Raw genomic sequence first — 22,782 nt, forward strand, 5'->3', positions numbered from 1 at the left:
ATATTTTCCGAGCGTCACTGGTCTGAATGGGTGACTTGTATTAGTCAATAATGAATTCATAATAAACGCATTTAGGCGTCTTTATTGAAGTTCAGCGCCATCTACATTTAACCCACTAAAACTTACTACAGTTGTATGGAGGTAAGCACTCTTTATGTATCTTTCTCTAAGTTAGTAGAGTCCGACTGAGCTTTGCACCGATTTGAATAAAACAAAGTAAGGCAGTGTCATTATACCTCGTATTTTGATAGAAATTTGACATAAATGATGACACTTTTAACTCTCGCGTTTTGTACACATATTTAATTACACAAACAGGTCTACCGCGATATAGTCTCTCCGTCCGTATATCAGCTTTCCGTGACCACAGCTGGTACAACTCAGCTGAAACGTCGGAATTTAAGGTAAAAACAATGAAATTATATCGCGGTAGACCCGTTTGTGTAATTAAATATACTTAAATGATGACATTGACACACTTTGTCATTGCCAATGCCATGCAGAGTGTAGCGTTATCTGTCTCTCGCTGTCCAGCACTGGAACAATTACGTTACCCATTTTAAAACTGCAATTATTAGATATAATTTAAATCCAACTATTTAGCGAGGCGATTTTGATGACAGTGTCAATCGATTAAATACGACTACCAAAACGAGAAGTTCGTTTAAAAAATCTGTAGTCGAATTATAGATTCTCATACATTTTATTTCACTTGATCTCTTGTTTACGTCTGAATGTTTAAGTGACATTCCTTTCCCAACTTTAGAATTCTGTTTTTGACATGACATTAAACGACAGTCAATCGTGCGATAATTATAGGTGCCTGTGATAAGTTATATTATGGTATGGCACAATAGCAGTACGAATCATCAATAAGTAGAGATTTATAATATAAAATATAACTCATGGGAATCCCGATCACCTATGTAGTTGTAGACTCAGCTCAGTTTGGTAAAGTGTATTTCTTAACATTTAAGTAAAAGCTCGAGAAATAAACACACGCGTAACAAGCACTTATCATAGTGGATAAAGAAAACTACACTTTTTATTACAGAATTTTTATTATCATTGATTTACAATGAAATGGAATACATAATAACATATTCGAAAAATATTATTTTATACAACTACACTATAAAAAATATGGCTACGAGACAGACGACCTGTCCATTATTGGCACATGGATTATTTTCATTACTATTACTTCAATAATTAATACAATATTTGTTAATTTCCAATGTTTTAATACAAAAGTGTCAAATAGTGTCTCATGTGACACTTCATATATAAAAAATATTTATATACTGTGTGTAAAGACAATAAATGATAATATTTAAAAAACCTTACCAAGTCTATTTCGCAAAAGCATCGAAATAAAAGTAAAGTCATTGAGAAAGCCAATTAAACAAATAACATGTCTACACTCTCCTTAAACGTTCAACATTAAAAGAAAATTTTGAATTTTCAAATAACATATTACGTTCGTGGAATAGTTGAAAAAATACAAGACTTAACAACACATTTCATTGTTGAGGGTGACCATAGGTTTAGTAAAACTGTCAAATGAAATAATACAAAACGGCAAAATAGCTAGCACGTCATTAATTACTATTTAAAAATATAAGGTTTGCAATATGGTTAAAATGACAGTAGAATTTTGCTTTTCATCTGGAATTGAGATGCGTCAAAATTTTAAACATTTGTTGATAACATATTTTTTTCGTATTTATCGATCTTTCCTAAGTGCTATATCTAGATCAAACAACTATAAAAGTAGAGTTAGACTAAGAAAAGTCTGCAGCGATTTTGATAGCACACGCAGTGCAAGTGTTATTTATACGTTATAATTTCATAGAAGTTTGACGTTTAAAATAACACTTGCACTGCGTGTGGTATCAGAATCGTTGAAGACTTATCTTGGTCTAAATCTAGTCTTTACTAACATTCTAAATATTAGGAACAACCCTCAAAATATACATCAAGCAGTTTATGGAACGCTACTTAGTAAATACTAATAAATAAGAAATCATGGAAATACTTTCGTATTGTAAAATAAATCTGTTCTCATATGAAATACATAATTATTTGAAATTATTAATGTACGTTCCACGTATTAGTAGCTTATAACCATAACAATATTTTAAATATCATATAAATATTTTTTTACATTAAGATATAAGCTAAGCAATTAAGCTGTTTAAATGCTACCATCACTTACTCTAATAAATACTATTTACAGATCACCAGAATCTCCTTAATTTAATTTTTTGCTGCGAAAACTTATAGCTATACGTTTTCTTGCTTATACTTTTTGATAAATTCGAAAAATAACATCCCATCCTGGCGGAGTTAATGGTGAAGCACGAATACTGTTAAGTATAGACCGACCGCTTAAATGAGTCCTCGCCTGCGCGGTACGGGGGCGACGGGGAAGGACGCCTAAGGGTGGCGGGGAAGGTGCGGGCGCCGTACGTCTACGCCTGCCGCCCGCACCTTCCCCGCCACCCTTAGGCGTCCTTCCCCGTCGCCCCCGTACCGCGCAGGCGAGGACTCATTTAAGCGGTCGGTCTATAGAGATTATCCCGATTATTACTTAATGCGGATGCACATGAGTCTTGAATCACCATCTTAGACATGCGGCCTCCTTGTTTGGATTGTAATGGATTTCTCTGAAACAAATAAGTAAGTAGAAAATTAATAATGGACAACAGACTACAATTAAAGAAAATGTCAAACATATTACTCTCTTCTTTTGAACTCTGATACATAAATAAATATTTGAAATGAACCTTAAATAGGTGAGATATTTATCGAGTAGTATTTTTAAGAAACTTTGTTAGAATATACTATTTATTATAAGTTTGTTTTTAATATTCATTATGTAATCCAATAAATACATTAATAATATATATCATTTTAATGTGCGTGAGTAGAAGAATCCAAAACATAATTAAAACACCAATGTTAGTCATTTAAAATAAAATAGATATGTATAAATCGATTTCATGGAAACGTGTAAACTTATTACAGTTGATAAGTCGCAAGTTCGTATGAAAAGGACTGTTCACAAATATTCTGCCGGATTCGAACTATACGATACGTCAATGAATAGATCTCGAAACGATATGGATTAAATATGTCAGTGTCAAAAGTGACGTATTTGTTTGAAGAAACGTCACATTTGACACTGACATATCTAATCCATATCGTTGCTAGATCTATTAATTGACGTATCTTAAAGTTAGAATCGGGCCGATTGTTAATACAATTCAAATGCTTGGGCATTTGCGTAGCACGATCATTTAAAGCAACATTTTATGTGCGGTCCCCTTCACTGATTATATTTTTTTCACTAAATGAAAATGATTGGCACTCATGCCATTTCTGAAGGTAAAACTCTCTTGTCGAGTATTATGATAACTGTTAATATTTGTTATCAAAGTAGGAATAAAAATATCCTTACTCTATCGTGTAAGAGAGACCGCTGAGTTGGATCGTGCTTTCTCCTTCCTTCACCGCCACAAGCATTGACTACATCTACAACAATTGAGAAAAACATGTTAAATCAATTACAAAATATTACATTTTCATGTTATATTTCATTGCAATTAATACACCGAAGAAAAAGATGTTAGGCCGGTGCGTAGAAAAAATATGTGCTAATAGTGCAACCAAGTCCTGTAAGTTAGATCAGATTATCTATAGCTGTACCCTCAAGTGACCAGTCTCATTGTAAGCTTGGAAAATATTACTTTTAATTAAATAATACAAGTCCTAACACATTGTAACGCATGGTCACCCTAGTGCTGGTCAGATGAAAATACACCTATTAGAATGCCATTTTGACAACTGCATCACAATAAAATACGGTAAATAATTTGTAAACAAAAAAGAAAACCGTTTATATTATATTCATCATCATCTAAAACGGCATACTAAAGACATAATTGTTATCTTAAACCACTGTAAATCTCAAAAACAAAAACACTAAAAAACGTTTAAAACATCCTCGCGGTACTCGGTTAATCTGCCGATTTTCCGAGTATAACTTAAAAAAAAAGACTAACCGTCGCTTAAACAAGATTATGTCTTTACGCCTTAAAAAGTAAGACCCTACAACGCATTTTCGTTCTGTTCCCGCCCGCAACAATGAACAGTTTCAACTTTAAAAAAAGGATTTTAACGTTTTAAAAAGGATTAATGTCGAACGTGCCAACGTTATTCATATTAAACCCTTAAACCGTGGCTAAAGACTCAATTCCAAGCCGTGAAAATTGTCCGCTAAAGTAAGTCGTAAAATATTTGGCAACAAATTTTGCACGTTACGGTCCTTTTGCGTCGCGAAATTACAAATTTTTAAAATGCATATTGCATACCTACTTAATATAACTATACCTACCTATATAATATAATATAGGCAGGTATAATATAATATAGGTAAGCAATATAATATAGGCTTATTTGGGGTAAATAAACAGAGATTACCTAAGCTACTGTAACACTCAGTGAGGACGGATTTAAAACGGTTTTTCTAGATAGTAAAAATAAAAGTGACATCGCTAATATAATTTTAAAATGTCATTCAACTGCACATCACTTCAAACGGAAAAGCCTCAACTCAAACAAGCCCTTTATTTAATCTTAAGCTTATTTTAACTACAATTGAGATTAAATTTGAAATACTTTTGCTAATTGACTTATTACATTTCAGTTTTAAACAAGCAATATGTCGCCAGTAATTATATGTGGTCGTGATTATGTTATTATGTCTTCACTCTTCATAATGTCGGTTGCTCGACACCTTAATCTTTGTGAGATGATCAATTTTTTGTTGGTTTTAATCCATATTAACTCAGTCGTGTTCAGACAATAGAATGATTAAAATTAGTCTTTGTTTATGCGATTATTTTTAGACCGTTATGTTTTCAATTTATGAATACAATGTTATTTTTAAAATGTACCGGTTTTCCAAATAGTATCACCAAATGAGCCGATTATTATTTTGTTGACGAATGTTTTTTTGTCAGATTTTGATAACATTTGGTAAGTTTGAAGTTAAGAATAAAAACCAAGTCCCGTCACACAAAAATGTACTTATATGTAATTTTCCGTTCAGTTACAAAAATTTCATACGTTTTCGTAACTCAAAGGTAGATTGTTTAGGACATACCTATACGCTTATATTGTACAGAATATGAAACTCTATAATATATGGTTGCTACGTATCGCGTATCTCTGTCGATAAAACATTTGTCTAATATATTCTATACATAGATTTTGGATTATAGATTTTATATGTCATATATTATATGAAATGGATGCTTTATCAAATTATGGTACAATTTAATCTGAGTCAGACATATTTTTGGATAATATGTAATAATTATGAATGCAACCATATTTGTACACTTGATTATACGCATTTATTTATTTATTTTATAATTAATTTCAACAAGGCCCCTGTTAGTCTATAAGGTATATGTATATTATATACCTTATAGACTAACATACATAATAATATAAATTTCGCAAAACTTAAAAAAAAAAACACTATTTTATGGCGACAGAACGGCGTGGCTCCGTTGAATCGTCTGCTCTTGTGTCGGATTCGGCAGTTTGCCCAGAACCCGGCATTACAAGCATTGCTTAGTTTGGCACTAGGTTGATATGTGTAAGATTGCCCCAAATATTTATTTATTTAGCAAAACAGAAAAATTCATTCATCGTTCACATTTTTTCGTACTAAGATCTAATTCGGAATGGTTTTCTCAACACGATCCCGCGCGAAGTGTTAAGATCGGCCGATACGGCCACAATGGTGTAAAGGGCGCAGGTGACAGCATTTCCACTTCCGCGCGAGCGGGTTACTTCGTGCGCACCCTGTATGTGGCTGTGGGAACTGCGCGCTTTGTTTCTGTATACAGGCTGCTCCAAATACAGATCTAAATTTGCGCTATAGTTAATTTAATTTTGATTGTGTAATTAAAATTATACTGGTAGTTATGCTGGTTTATTCTCGTTAGTATAATTTTTAGTAAGAAAAAAAAACAACAAACATAAAATTTTCCGGTGACTTAGTCCATTTATCCCAAAATATAATTATAATTTCTGTTATGTATGTACCTTAACGTTATAATAAAACGTAGAAAGTACATTCCTAATATAATAGGTACAGAAGGTAGGTGTACCTACTCGTAAGTTTATTAATTAATTCCTTACAAACATCCTGTGATAGTTAGAAGGAATACTAATTAGTCCCATTGCCACCTTTTCTCCGGTGTGAACAATCGCGCGAGATCGCTTTAGATTTATATGGGAGTACTGCATTAATCTAGCCCTGTCTATTCGAATCGATTTGCTCTATAATTAAACTTAATGTAGATCGCATTGTTATATAGAACTACTTAAGTATTATGGAATTCGAACAATGCTATCATTTATTTTTATTTGTCATCTGTAAATCTGTATTCATACAAGAGTGCACGGATAAGTGACAGTTATGTTATCACGTGGATAAAACCATCCATAATACGCCTGCTGTACTTTAATTTAGCCAATTAAATGAATCTATCGGGGATTGCGGCGGATCTAAGATGGGCGATAAGCGCTCCGATGGCTCACTGCGCTAACTTAGTAGGGCATCGGGCGCAATTAAACCATTTTGAAATATCGTGCGCCGCGTTAACCTAACGTAGGTATAGGTATTGTTAGTTCATCATGAGTGAACAGAATCACACATACAGCAAATAAAAAGGGCTACAGGTAGGTTTCTTCGTGGCGGATTTGCCCTAAGGCGGCAAATTGTGACAATAAATTCACTGATGATAACAAGAAATAACTTAAAATGTAGTCAGTATGGGTGCTGCGAAAGGGGTGGCTATAGGGCCTGGGGCCTAGGGCGGCAAAGACTGCAAATCCGCCACTGTTTCTTAGTACTTATTTAATAACACTGACTGCCAAATCACATCTACGACAACAATATGTACGTCTATGACAGTAGATATATCAAACACACCAACCGACGTCGATAGGAACATTGTAAGATATTTAAAAAAACTACGTATCTGTCAACGCGGGTTCATTAAACTCGTCAAGCCGTAAAGCCGCGTTTACACCGGCGCTCTCGTGTCACTCAGATTGCGAACCGGCGGTTGTCACCCGCAATTAACATACAATGTGTTGGTAGCGACGAGTTATAGTGACGGGGTCGCGACCCTCACCTATGCAAATATCATCTTAGAGACAATGTGACGTTACGAAACTTTCTCCGCTAAATACCATCCATATAAGCCAGCGGCAGCAGACGAGTCGTGAATATAAAGTACTTTGCGTGCCATTTGAGATGCTCTGACCATTTCTGGTTTAGATAATGGTAAATGTCAGCGTTACACATTTGCGGTAGGCTTGTAGTTGCGCAAGCTTGCAATATAAACGTTTACATTCCTTGGAAGCTTAGATGAAATAGGAAAAAAGACCTAATGACCGGCGATGTTCTTCGCGCGTCCTTTAGCGTTGCTTCACTTAGAAAGTACCGTCGACAGAGAAAACAAAACGTTCCGTGCGACCCATCGCACTGTATCGCATCCGCTACCGAGATCGTCGATAGATCGCTCACGCTCGAGTCGTGAGTCGTGACGTGCTCGTGTGTTAACGGTTCTTAATGGGCACTAATGCTTCCGAAACTGTGCGAACGCGGACGGTAGCCCGCAAGACTCGGCACACGTGACTGCCACGGTATAATTTGCAGCTTATGCGCCGGCCGTACAAGGAACAATGTGTACCGCGCCTAACAGTTCCGCAATTTGCTGCAATTTCGCAGGGCTACGTACTTTATAGTCTGTTAGAATTTTATCTACATTCAGTGACGGAAGATAATCTTGTCAATCTTAACAGCCTGCAATTGGGTGTTGCAGGACTTTATGAAACTTATCTCTGATGTTAGAGTTGATACTGTGCAGCCATTTTGTGGTAGACAATGTTATCTATTTTGTTGTTATTTTATTTGCACTGACGAATCAAATTTATGACACGATCCATAAAATACAATAAACCTTAGTTGAACTTATCTAGTTTGGTAATATTTTACCATCAGACGCGCCATTAATAAATGAATATTTCTGGTAACGATTTAAAACTGCAATAAATATATTTAGGTATTGAAATTGGACATGCACTTTTGCAGGTAGGTGTACATACGGCGTTTAAACGTGGCGCTTGAGACAATAAAAAATCAGCGGCATTTATAGTAACAATAAAAAAAATTGTCACAATCGTTTCTGTTCCATAGGGAACCAAAGACACTCTAAAAGCAATACCCTCCCCTCGTCAGTCTGTTAAAATTCCGACTATTGTCGGAAGAGTAACCCTAAAAGTACGTAATGATGTACATCATACGTACATGTACGTACGGCGTGTGAACGTGGCGCCGTGAGTGCCCTAGGCCCAGTACCGCTACCGACTGTCGATTGTTTGCTGAAATAATTACATATCGCACACTTCCTGCTATGAGATAGTTTTTGGTAACAGTAGAAAGATCGTTGGCGTTACAGAGCAAAAACACAACTAGGACGTTCACGTTCACCTATGCGATCGCCAATACAAAATATTTAGTTGACAGGCAACTGACTGACTTGATGCTGCGAGCGATCATACTCGTTATCTTGACAAAATGCTTATAGGTCCCGAGAGAACTAAAACATTAGCGCCATCTGTAGTAGTTTTACGCCAATAAACCTACGTTTATTCTGAAGATTTAAGACCAACATTTTATCCATTTGAGGAATTACCTACCTTTATGATTTGACTTTGAAACAGTGACCATATTTACAAAGCGTTAAGTTGCAGTTTATTTTTCGTGATAACTACAAATCACCTTTAAGAAGAATAATGACATTTAGATTCCTTCCTTCGTTGTGTAAAACGCTAGACAAACTATCATAAATTCCAAATTGAGTTCACGAGCGTTTCGTATCTCTCATGTTAGCATATATGTAGGTACTTACATACATATTTTAGTTATCTTGCTTGATAAATTTTACCGTTTCGGAGGTTGACGTTCTTTATGTCTGTTTTATGCTTTAATGCATTTACGGTGCCTTGTTTGAGGCCCTACATGACAGATGTGTAAAGGATGACTCACGTTAGACCGGGCCGTATCCGGGCCGGAGCTTCCGGAGCTTACTTTTCTATGACCTGACAGGCGATCACGTGATGCTTTCCATAGAAAACTATGCGCCGGAAGCTCCGGCCCGGTCACGGGCCAATCTAACGTGAGTCATTCTTAAGTGGGATATTCATACTAAGTTATTTAGTGCTGAACAACCAAAAGCAAATTTTGTCACTATTTTGCACAAAGTAACCTTAACTAAGTAACAGTTTCAGGATATCACTGAAAGATGGAAAATTATTTAAGTTGTTTATATCAACCTTATTGTTATGAAATTGTTGTCATAAAATCCTAAATAGCTACAGTGACAGTGACCATACCTTAAAATGAATTACTTAAACCCACGGAAAATTTCTTTAACAGTGACCCGTTTTTATTGCTTTTGAGTGTATTAATAAGGTGACGTCCTGTCCTGTTTTTTTTTTTCTGAAAAAGCATATCAACCTTTGTGAATAATAGTATTTTATATACATTGCGTTCATTTAATACAACAATCCCCATTATCATTTACATCGTCGCAAGTTAAAGTAAAAATCCTGTGCTCGTAAAGTAAAATTTTGCGCTGGTTAGACATCTATCTTGCAATCATATTACCAGACATCGTAAATTTTATAGTATTTTTGGTGCAGCGGAGTGGTGTTAACGGAATTGGTACAGATAATTCCAACTGAAATGGTAAATTAAGGTTAATATTAACGTAATTAACGCTAATTAATCATTAGGGTTGAAATTGTTTATACCAATTCCGTTAACACCACTCCGCTGCACCGAAAATGCTATAAAATTTACGATGTCTGCATATTACGCACAACGGCCCAATATTTACGTTCTAAGTGAGGAAACCGGAGCCCATAACCATAAGCGTAATTTCTAAAGGATCACTGTTGTGAAACCATGTAACAGTAGGCTTGATCGGCAAGACCCTAATGCGAGCCGACGGCCAACCACGACCTTGCGGCACCTGACTTAACCGCGATCTAGGACGGTACGTTATGGTTGTGCTTTGTTCGAAAGAAATATTAATCAATTTTTTCTAGACCGTATTCTATCCTTAGGGCCGAGCTAAGATCAGATGATAATTGTACATCGACAAAAGGTAAACAGGGATGACAGATGCTACGAAAAGTAACGCTACTATTCCCATGATTTAAGTTTTGGAGTTTTCTATCTACGATTGTCATCTATAGACTGTATCTTTAGGTATTTAAATAAAAGTAAACAAAATCTACCTTCAAATGGCTCCATAAGCCAGAGTAGAGTAGATGAACACATTACATGATCAAATAATGTAGGTTAAAGTCAGGTCATTCAGTGACGGATCCAGGCGGTTTTGTATTTGGTCGTTTAACCAATAAATGTTAGAACTACCCGAAAATGTACAAATTGTTTGTTTACTCTTATTTAAATACCTAAAGACAAGGTCTAATAAAACATGGTCTTCCATTCCCAGAGTGACACGGGCCTACGTCACAATAACATTGCCACTTTATTTCAACATAACATGTTACATGGGTACATTATACCTATGGTTAATAAGTTAAAATATTTCTTTATAATTGTATAATTTTCATTTATATGTATTTTAGCTTAAATTTTACAATAACACGTCATTTTTAATTACTCGTTAGCAATATCTTCCGATTCACGAAAGAAATTTCAGACTTTCGGGTAATTCTGTTTATACTACTGGCAACACAGGATAGCGCTGTGCACATTTGACAATTCGGATCTAGATAACTTCATGCCCTGACCGTCATCCTTGTCGAACGCGTGTTAATTGTTATTTCCTTCTCGCTCAGTGTCAGCAGTCGCAGTGTTTTCCAAACTTTTCACGCCGTAAGCTTGGTAATTAATGTGTAACTGTGAATTAGTTTTTCAAACGTTTGTCTTGTATAGATAAATAAAGTTTAATTTAATACATTAGATTTGTTTTATTTTACTATGTTTCTACATGAATAACTTAAAATTAATGCCGTTAAAATAATTTTCACCGTTGGTTTAAATTCTCCCACATTTCAAAGTTTGAGAACCTGTAAACAGCATGATGACGTAGGCGCGTGTCAGTTAGGTCATACGCGAATCTCGGAATGGAGTACCAGGCGGAGTATATTATTATACCATGCCTAAAGATATAGAGTATAATAGTCTAAGCCTCCTTATCGAATGTATTCGTGCAGTATTTTCCATTTAAAAATAGGTAGGTATCGTACCTACCGCTAATTAATGTTTAAATTTAAATACACTTCTGAAATCACCGACACCTAACTTTTGCCGACCGATCCTATTGTTTAGTTTTTATATAACCAACCTATTCAAGTCATCCCTAAAATATCAATATGTAATTTCAATAAAGTAGTTATAGAACAATTAAATAACAGGTAAGTATTTTTAATAATTTATGAAGTCTAATTCAATGTTGCGGACGAAAATGCAAACTAATCAAAGTCGTTCTCGTACAAATATTCTTCTAAAAGACCCTAATTTTCAACCCATCACCAACCAATTGTAAAAACACCACCGTTAAATATATTAAGAACGGGTCACTCACGCATTAGTGTACGGGTACGGTGAGTGACCCGATCTTAATATATTTAATATGTCTGTGTCTCACGGAAGTTTTGTTATTAAAACACCACCGTTATTGACCACTTACCTATGCTGGCGTAGATTATCCTGGCGCTTGAACGATTTCCCGCACACCTCACAGCTGAACGTGAGCTCGGGACTCTTGTGGGTGCGCTCGTGTATCATCAGGTTGTACGACTTCGTGAACCTGCGCTGGCAGTACTTGCACACGAACTCGCACTTCGGCCGCAGCTTGCGCCTGAAGTCCCGTGTGTGGTCTTCGTCGATTTGCATCACTGCGAACATTTTGTCTGTTCTATCTTGCTTGTGCGACGGGCGGGGCTAGGCCTGCGACAATGATAACTTATCAGACGACACGTACGAAGAATATTACACCTTAAGATTAAGATTACATAGTTTAAATTCAAGTGTGTTTACAGTGATGCAATCGTGTTTGTTTTACACGTAGGTACATAGGTGTAGGTATGTGGGTAGGATTTACTTTTGTTGTTATTTTAGTACGCATTTGCATAGATGAATATGGAATAGATACGAGTGCCTATAAAAATACAAACATATGTTATATAACAGCGCCTCTTTCACTCAATCAAACTTAATTAATGTAAATTACTTTCAACAAATTATTACATCCAACTTTAATTAACCTAAGTATCAAATACGCACCTTGAAGACGACTTAATCGTTTTACAAGCAAACTATGTATTAACACTTTCACTGATTTACGACCACATTCACCTTTGATTTAACTAAAAATCGCTTTCTATGGCGTATTAAACTGATTAAGATGAAGTTAAAACGCGGAATAGTAAAAACAAGAAGTGTCAAGAGACAAATCGAGACGTGCGTTCAGGAGCAGGGGCGATTAGCAACTGAGCCCGAGAGGGTGCAGAAACTACTGATAACGTTACACGGAAGGCAAGCCCCCTCCACGTGCGCAAGAGTGAATGAAGTAGCCACGGTAGGCTCCTCCTGTTTTAAGGAAAAATGACCTAAGTATCCTTAAGCTCCATACGCAGTTAAGCCCAGTTTCGTTTAAAGTCCGACGGGAAAATACGGCGAGCGGCCGCGGCCAGTGCTAGCTAAATTGATTTCAGGTGGATTTTTATGGCATTTGTAAACTGGTCTGTTTTGCAATTGCGATGCCGTTCTGTTCTTTCTCTAATTGATGCAAGGGTGAGTCATGATTCATGATACAAGTGTTTTTTTTTTATTACGATGATTGACCTGCTTTTAGGGAGGTAGGTAGGTAGTGATTTTTTTACACCCTACTCGGCAATATTTAAGTATTAGGGTGTTTAGGGCTAGGTCGATTTGTAAAAGAATGTATTCTTATTTTTTAAACTGCCTTTTCCTCTTTTTAGGTACCTACAGAGATTTTTTTGGTAAGTAGGTATCTATTTTACACGATTCACTGATTTAAACTTTCACGTATTTCACGTAGGTATTTTTATTTATTTTAATAGGACGTAATCGCGTATAAGCTTTAAAATTATCTCTGACGATTCGAGTACAGCATTGTCCCCGTGGTCTCGGGATAAAGGCACAAAAAATGCAGCTGTGTTAATTTTTAATTTATTTACATACATAGTTTAGGTAGTTGTTACTTGTGTTGGAAATAAAGTACCTAAGTATTTATTTATCTACTACTAGCAAATGCCAAGAGTTAACAACAAAACGATTTTTAGCTATAGTGTTTGTTACAATGGTCTATTACCCGGCAATGATGTTCTACACTTCCTTACTTTCCTCGCAATTTCCCTAAATATTCCCCATTACATACTTACAATACCGTATCCACGTGGGAACGGCCGGCTCGCGGCTACCGTGCGATCCACTCACGCGCAATTAAACTCCTAACAAAAACACGCATCTCCATTGCAATACCCCTTCAAATGTCAACCTTAATGTCCAAGTATTAAGGTTAATTTTACTATTAGTGATAAAGGACATAAGTTGTTTTAAAAAGGTGTTCAATTGTTGATGATTTTTGACTTCTGTCATTACCGTACCCTGAGGCAAGCGCTTTCTAGAACATTTAGTTCGGGACTTGGAAAGCGACATCGACACGACATTTACGTATGTCGGTGCCTATATTCAACACGCATGAAGGGATATGATGGCTAAGCGGGATATGATGGCGGAGTACAAGACTTGTCTAATCGACTTACGACTTAATGCTGATTTAACAAATTGTAATTTAAACAAAGCAATATTTTAATATAAACAAACACTCTTACTACTTACTGAAGTCCTTGTCAGTCAGTCAGTTATGCAGTTCCAGGACAGGATTTTTTTTTTCATTAAAAGCTAACTTTGCACTGAATTGATTAGAACAAAGTGAGTGAGTGTCATTATAAACGTCATATTTTTATAGAAATTTAACTTTAATTATGGACATTACCAATACCACACTCCGCTATTGCAAATGCCGGACGTTAGCTTAATCCGACTCTAGGTATAGAACTGAAACAAAAGTTTGATTTTGACACTGCATTCCGATTTTTACATTCATTCTCCATTATTCCATTGCCGTCGCAAATATTAGGCAAAGCTTATACGAGTATCAAGGAAAACTAAATTAGATTAACTTTATCCATTTTCTCGCGTCCCAACTTACCTAAACAAAAGACGGTCGTTGGGCTTTTTGCTTCGACCATCACGTGCATGGTTTCTTGCTGTTTCTTGCGTCATTTCACCGTTAAAATAAACAGCAACTCAACTCAAAAGTCAAAACGCACCCACAAGTAACGAACGCATTCATACGTAGATTTCTTTGTATGCCCGATCATAAGTATCTGCTAATTATCTGTGATTTGTTTATTTCGGAGTAGTAAATATTTATTGCCCAACAGAACTTTCGCCGTTTTAATGGTCGTGTTACGAGGCCTATTACCCATTAGGCCTATCATTAATCTCGAATAATATTTTGATTTAAGGAAGCACCTACCTACTCGTACATGTAGCCTATGGATTGAACGTTTGTGAATAAATGTGCCATGCCTGCCATTGCCAGGGATCTGGCTGTTTTGGACCAGTACATAACTACTACAAAATTTTTAGTTTTCAGGTCCATAAGGTATTTGCCAGGCTTTTTTCTGACAAACCGAGTTATTAGGTCTCTTTAGGGCGTAGCAATTATATCCGTGAATTTTCATTAGTCGTGCGGGCGAATTAGAGTTGTAGTTCTTGAGATAACCCGTGTAACGTGAGTCCAAGACCCATCGCAGCTACCAAAGTACTCGTAATCGTGCGAGCGAAGTTTACTCTATAAGAAATCCAATAGTTTCGTTAGATAAACTAGTCTAGTAGTCTCTTGAATACTCCTAATAGAAACAACATTTTTCAGATCTTCTTTAAGATTCTGGCAACGCATTTGCAACCCTCTGTCCATGGGCAACGATGGACCATCGGGCGATTCGGGTGCATTACATTTGTTATAATTACTTTTCACATATTATAGTTTGATATATCGTTATTTTGAATAACGTAATAAGTGGCATACTACCGTAATACCTAATTAACGGTATACATAATGTTATTATTGGTATAATGGTCATAAGGTATATTTACACTTCGTCTAATATACATTGCTATATTTATTACATACTCTAAAGCATATTATTTGTTATAACAAGTGACATCACATAATTATTTATGTAGCATAATAGTTGCATGACATAAATGGGTTAGGTTAGGTTGGAACTGCGACTCCGCACAAACGAATAACTACCTAACAAAAGGAGGGTTAGGTTAGGTTAGAACTATGACCCTCTGTAGAATAAAATATTCTATCAAAAAAGTGGTTTAGGTTAGGTTTGAACTGCGGTCCCCGCAGAACAAAATCCGTGAAAAAATAGGTTAGGTTAGGTTAGAACTGCGACCTCCCTAGAATAAAATAGCTAGCAAAAGCAGTAGGTCTGCGTACTAGTTATAAAAAGTATGTAAAACTTTAAGTTATCAGTAAATGAAATATGACAAAAAATTTTATACGATATATGTATTTATACTTGATAAAATTGTATGAAGTATTACGTTATACAAAAATATAATATAACAAATGTCATTATAAAACATGTCTATATACTATTTGAAAATTATATTACATTAGGCATTATATCAATGAAAGTTTAGATGAAATCACTATATAATAAAGGGAACGTATAATAAAAATTACATTATAACATACAATAATATATCAAATGGCGTTATAACAAATGTATGATAGTTTTTTTATAATTATATTAAACATTACACACCCGGGCGATTCTTCTGTTATTATTAGTTTACTTCTTATATCATAAAAAAAATATGTCAAAAGTATGTATGTAATCGAATTTTTCAAGTCGAATTGCTAGTTTGAATGATAGTCATGTCATGACATTATACTTATATGGCAATCACATCCTTATTAAACCAATTGGAGATTACTAAGAGTATAAAATGTCAGTTAAAACTTTGTGTCGGAATCGCATAAAACTCTGGTAGCACGAATTCTTAGCACCAAATACAGTGGTCGGGTCGACGTCTTACATAAAAGTGAAAAATTCGGCAATCTTTCATCTAGAGCTCGAAATACGCCTTTTATGGCAGTCGGGATTTTTAAAAGCTCTTAATGTCGATAAACATCTGATTCGCTCACGAATTACTCTTTAAGAAATACTACCTCGAGGTTTGTTTGCATGAAGCATCTCCGGGTACCTTTTTCTAAGTTAAAATGGTGTAACATGTTGAAACATTTTTGTAGTTTTAAATCAAAGAGAAAAAGACACTAAATGACTAAATACTCAAGCTCATATTCAGCACTGCATCCAGCTGTATTTGAGCTCAATTAGGTGGTAAGTCATTTAGCCAGCCTTATGGGCATTGGGCACCCTTCTGCAGGGGACAGACCTGGGGGACTTTTCATAGGTGGGGATTTTATTTATGATTCTTTATTTTATTTTATTATATTTAATTTAGGTAGTTTATATTTAGTCATATTATATTTTAGTTAACTTGTTTTTAAGTTCTTAAATAAAGTTAATTTTCAATTAATATTGCCATTCCTTTTTTTATTGGGTAAGCTTGACCACAATCTCACCTGATGGTAAGTAACGTAAAGGATATTTCTTAAAACAGTGACTAACGTTACATCAATAATTTTTGGTCCTATTTTTGTCTTAGTCCCCAAACAGAGACTAACTTGATGCCAAACGATTTGTAACGACAAAGCAAAGTCAAAGTACCTATTACGTCGCGATAGTTACAGAACTTGAGTAAAATTGTATTCTTGTAGTTAAGCATGTGTACACTAATAGTTGTACATCTTTTTAGACAACCTTTAAACAAAGTAGCTTCTCTTATACATATTGTGTGATTTTCAAAATTATCGGTGTTCCTAGAGTCGAATCTCTGGAAGTCTATTCTCATCCAAGAAATAAAAATTAACCTTATCTACTCCTGCACGATTCATATTAACTATGTCGTAACATGGTTTTTAGTTTCCCTACAAGTATATTGATGAAATCAATAGGTTCACTAAACGGATGTGGGGATGAGTCATCGTCATTGCGTCTTTGACCGACCTCATCTTAATATTCCGTGATGATTCACGGCACAAGACAATGTCTGAACTATTGACATTTCACAGAAAATTGCTCATTAGCTTCATTAGATTTCGTTTTGTAGTACAAAAAATACAAAGAATTACCAACAACAACAGATATATTTCAATAAGTAAAATGTCGTCGTTCTAGTTTCCTTGGCTTTTTTATAGGATTTAATAAGTAAGTAGGTACTAACTGACATAAAGCTCAAAATTACTAAATTAATTTAATCATCAATTCCGTCTGCTGCAGAACACAAGGTATCCTTCACGTTGCGCCATAACACGCAATAATGGGCATTTCCCATTTAGCCCTTAACACCAATCCTCCTAAGGTCAACGGTTAGCGGGTGTTCTCACTGTGGGCAAAATACTGTAGGTAATTGCACGCATAAAGTCGTAAAAGTAAGTCGTCACATCAAAACTTGCGGTTGTAACGTTTGTTTCGAAAGCTCTGACTCACTTTAATGATGATTAATAAAACATCAATTAATGTTATCTTGATTTAGAAGAATGTCGGCGTTAATCATCTCTTAAATAATCCGCTACCGCCTTTGAAATGCCTTTAAAAGTGAAAACACTTTATTTATGCGTATAAATTTTATTAAACCTTTACTAAATTGATGGTTGATGAATCGTAAAATCTGCTAGTAATAATGAGATAATTCATTTCACACTATTCTACAGCATATGATAACAACGTGTTTTTGTTATTTTACATAGACCTCACATTTTACTAGTCTTCGCTACACAATAAACTTAATTGTTCGACAACTTATTAATAACATTGTATCGAATATCACACATCCGTTTACTCAAGTCATAATTACGCACAAAAAGTGCCACTTCAAAGTTAATAATGCAAAATTCCACATCATGCACAATGCACTGGCAAGTACTACAAAAACCTTCGTTTGTTGCAACTTAGTCAGCGTCCCGATAAATGTAATAAACTCAGTATCTATTGCTCCTTCAGCAATCAACATTGTCTGCAGCACACTAATTAACAACGCAATGGTATGTTCGCGAACAAAAGATTTCACTCCCATACATGTAAAAACGAGTAATCTATTAAAGGTATTGAGTCTTTGCTTTTAATGGCCGAGAACTATTGAACTATTGAACCGGGGATCAAAATTAAATGGAAGAGCTATAAACGTTACTAGTTGTTCTTCGGTTTAAAGGGTGGCAATTAAAATTTATCACAAGGAATAAAAAGCAGAAACGATCGTTATTTCAATGGTAATTTTCCTCTATTCAGGACGCATGAATAACTAAAGTATCTTCGTTATATTTTAGCCAAGAGTTTTGAGTCATAAATATTGTAATGGGTAAAGTTTGCTGACCAATGCTAGCGCGTGGTGTTGCATTTGAGATAAGCACAGGATATAAAACTTCTAAGCAAGTGTCATGACAACCATTCACCTTACTCCCTTGTCATCAACTGTATCCGCAGGACTGGGATTTGTAGTGACAAAAGGTGTATTTAGCTACATAGTACTCAAGTAACGTAACTATAAAGAACTATCCTGATGGCGTTATGTTGGGAAACACGTTAGGTAACAAAAAATGAATTGAAATGAGTTAAGTAGGTACCTACAGGTAGTTAAAGACTCGTCATCCTCTGCTTTCTACACGGTCGTCAGAGACGCGTTGGACAGAAACCGGTGGAGACAGATCATCCGCTGCAGATGCGACCCTGATACTGACCACGATCCTCAGACATGAGGGACCGACCAAAGAGAGAAGTAGGTACCTAAGGTACTTATAGGTAGTAAGCTCAAGTGAAGCTTTCGATCCGCTTTTCGTGGACTGTGTTCCTTAATTTTATTTACCAATCGTAAATTTTGATTTACAACCCCGATGCGCAATGATGGTTCAGATTCTTTGTTTGACAAGGTAATTAAATTAGTGTGTGGACCACCTGGTTGGAACCTTGTTGCCCTAAATCGATTGTTAACTGCTTCGTGAAGCCTGGTTTACAACTGTTGCAAACATTTCGGAATAATTTATGGCTGTTGAGCTGTTTGCTCCTTCAGTAAGATCATGAAACAGTGATGTGGCTTTAAAACAAAATTGCTTAAGATCGATCTAAATTCTAAACTCACAGGTACAGAAAAAATATTTTACTTTAAGAGCCACCCCACACTAGCGTCTCCCGAGCGTCGGCGTCTAATCAACTCTGGCTGCTGCTCGACACAACGTTGACGCAACTGCACAGCGACGTCATTTTCCATAGCGCTAAATAGACGCCGACGCTAGAAAGACTCTAGTTTGGGGTGGCCCTAAAATTTCAAAACTATTATTTTTAAACTAGTAGTAGTAGGGCAAACCTTGGCTAATCGGTGATACTTGGTAATTCGGTGATACTCCGTTATAATCTTACACAGTTCTCACCATGAGGAAATGCGAACTATAAAATCGTTGGCAGGTGTCAGTTTTGATGCTTGCAATCGAGTTGGCAGCAATTTAATTGCTTACATTTCAGCATTGTAAGCTCAGCGTAAGATAACAAGGCATTATCTCGGAATTACCAAGTATCACCGATAAGCCAAGGTTTGCCCTACCTTGAGTATGTGCTATTTATGTGTTTTGATTTCTCATGTCTTACGCGGAGTACATGTTACTGTCTAGATAGAATATTGGATATGTAGAAGTTATTGAGTTTATATGAGGAAATTAAAAGCCTGACACGAGAAAGAGATGAGTGGCGATCACTCCACCGACAAGATCAAAGCTCTTAAGTTATGATGATGATGATGATGATGATGATGAGAAGTTATTGAGCAAAGACAGTACTTAAGTTACAAAAAGCCTGAACAAATCATCACTACAAAGATTGTTATAACTTCGAAATTAAAACCTCAAGATCAGCTGTACTTACCTACGGAGCCCAAAAAATGCCTACCTAATATGTACACTAGAAAATCAACATAATTTAAATCATTTTGCAGTTGAGTTAAAATATAATTAAAAGTCCTTAAATATTTACGAATAGGAAAAACGCATAGAATGTATCCCTTTGGAAGTGTTCTTGTGTCACTCTTTAATTAACAACATGTAAAACTGAACATGAAATCTCTGTCCTATTCCACACAATAGCAGGTACCGTGAATACTCGTAGTCAAACTGCGGTATTTATCAAGTTATTGTACTACCTTTATAGTTGCATCAAATACGGTCTATTAATGCGCATTGAACCTTTTGTAGTGAGAAATAGCCTAGTCAGCGTGTGTCCATTCTGCTTTCGGCTTTCTAGGAATTTGTCGGCGCTCAAGAATGTATCCTTTGTTAATATTAGCTATAACGGATGGTATAATTATGTTTGTATTTATAAACTGTTAATTAATCACGTTAATTTAATGTGTAAAATATGTTTTCATGGTGGCAATTTTTTGAATTAAAAATATAATCTTCTCCCGATCTGCATAACAGTTCATTATTACTTGGTCATGCACGTTTGCACGTCACTCCTGAGCACATACCCAAGTTAAATTAAGGACAATCAAACCTAATTTTCTGATTGAACCGTTATCGATATAAGAATAGAAAACATTATCTATTTTCCCGCGTGATAAAATAATGATATCATACAAACCAGGCTGTTGATTATTACCCACAAGAGCGACATATTTTTTGTTTTAAAATCTGTGTAAGATATTACCTATGTAGGTACTAGACAGCGTTTAAAAATATAAAGTTAATTTGCTAATTAGTATTAGCGTTTGTAAAGAATGGTTAAATGGTCTGTAATTCGATAAGAACATCAATGAGTCGCTGTACTAATCTCTGAAAACTACACAATTTTCAGATAACGCGAGACACAAAAACTAAGTAATTATGAGAAATTTACTTCATCATTCCTGGTTGACACCTTTCGACACACAATACAAAGGTTAGGTATGTTTTCAACAAGATAATGTGTGTCATTCTATGGAACAATGGAGTGTCTTTCCTTATCGTACAACCGTTAACCGATACTGGAATGAAAGAGACAACATCGACGTCCCGAAAATATGAGGTCGGAATGTGTTGATAGAATGTGAAATATGAGCTGAATCATGATGGTACAGTCGCCATCAGATATATCGGAGCGGCCAAGGTGCTCAAAAATATCTCAACACTATTGTCAAGGCATTAGAGTTCCTGTTCAAATATTTTTGAGCACCATGGCCGCTCCGATATATCTGATGGCGATAGTACTACAAAATTATTGTAACAAGAAAATTATAGAAATGAAGGTTATCTCATTTAAATAATTATTAACTACAAAAGTATGTACTAAAATTAATAAATAAATATATAAAAACATAATACGTGTGCAACGATTTACATTTCACATTGGTAAAGCACAAATAACTATCTTATTTGCAAACTCAAGCGTTAATCAAAATTAAACTGTTGTGAACTATACTAACATTGAATAAGTTTACGGTTTAGACTCACTTGTTTTTAGTCACTCGCGCGACATGTTTCCGAGAGCCTGGTTTCCTTTCTCAATCACTAACAGTGCGAGCAGCGTTCACGACGGCCGTGTATCGCGACGCGAAAGAGACCTAGGTTCTCCAAAACATGTCACGCGAGTGACTAAAAACAAGTGAGTCTAAACTGTAAAACTAATAAGTAAAAATTATGATATGTCGTGACTAGTGATACAAATGCTTATCAATAGGTAAATATTACCAGCTTCTGTAGGCAACTTATAAATAAATGATGATGCTTCATGCACACCTACACAACTAATAAGAGTAACTCATGCATCTTAATTAGCAATATACATGTAGGTACTTATAATCATTTAAGATATTTAATTAGGTATTTAAGAACTGATTTAGTAACAGAAATATATTATATTTTGTTTGAATAGACAACAGTGTAGCCACTATAACCAGAACCTACACCGCTCAGATTTCGCTTTTTTCCCCAATTAATCCGCGCTAATTTTCCGGAAGTTCGTCCAAGTCCACTTTTGTATAGCGATATTCTCGTAATTCTTTCAGGAAATTCCATGAAAATATGCAAATTCAAAGCGCAAATTTCGCTTCTTTTTATTTCACCTGGTAACATTCTTCAAGTGACTTGAACTTTTTTATTTCATCTGGTAACATTCTACAAGTGACTTTAACTTTTCCTATCTCTATTCGTTCCACCATTGAAGGGTCACCAACTCCCTTGAAAATTGCTTGAGCCCAGACGGAGCTATAAAGGTGACTTTACAACATCATCTATAACTTAGTGGCTACGTGATTTAATCGGAATCGCTTTCAAGAATTACATAGGCGCAGTACATAATGACGGTAATAATAACAATTTAAATTCAAGTTCGCTCGCTAAACCGGAGCCAAATTATAATATACAAATGAGTGAGCAGAAATAACGAAACAGTTTATGTCTCGTGCGTTCCCACAGGAACGGTATGCGATGCGCTGGCGCAGGAGAGGGAATG

General features: G+C 35.6%; 1 protein-coding gene and 1 long non-coding RNA gene across 5 annotated transcripts in view; both read right to left on the reverse strand.

Annotated features, from left to right (window-relative positions):
• Window positions 1–1,042: 1,042 nt before the first annotated feature.
• Window positions 1,043–2,377, reverse strand: LOC134797252 (uncharacterized). Its single transcript, XR_010145059.1, has 2 exons — window positions 1,940–2,377; window positions 1,043–1,784 (listed from the first exon to the last, which is right to left on the reverse strand). It is a non-coding gene; the product is annotated as an uncharacterized LOC134797252 (long non-coding RNA).
• A 199-nt stretch (window positions 2,378–2,576) lies between these two features.
• LOC134797509 (protein drumstick) overlaps window positions 2,577–22,782 on the reverse strand; it is a 33,280-nt gene continuing 13,074 nt past the window's right edge. For 2 of the 4 annotated variants that reach the window (XM_063769753.1, XM_063769751.1), the window contains exons 2-3: window positions 11,820–12,079; window positions 2,577–2,669 (exon numbers count right to left, since the gene is read on the reverse strand). In XM_063769753.1, the coding sequence (XP_063625823.1) occupies window positions 2,621–2,669; window positions 11,820–12,037 (267 nt within the window). In that variant the 5' untranslated portion in view covers window positions 12,038–12,079 and the 3' untranslated portion in view covers window positions 2,577–2,620. Of the gene's footprint in view, window positions 2,670–3,463; window positions 3,538–11,819; window positions 12,080–12,415; window positions 12,703–22,782 lie in introns of those variants that run through there. The other 2 variants (XM_063769752.1, XM_063769754.1) reach the window with 2 other exon arrangements.

Source organism: Cydia splendana, chromosome 15, assembly GCF_910591565.1.
Source record: "Cydia splendana chromosome 15, ilCydSple1.2, whole genome shotgun sequence".
Classification (NCBI taxonomy): domain Eukaryota; kingdom Metazoa; phylum Arthropoda; class Insecta; order Lepidoptera; family Tortricidae; genus Cydia; species Cydia splendana.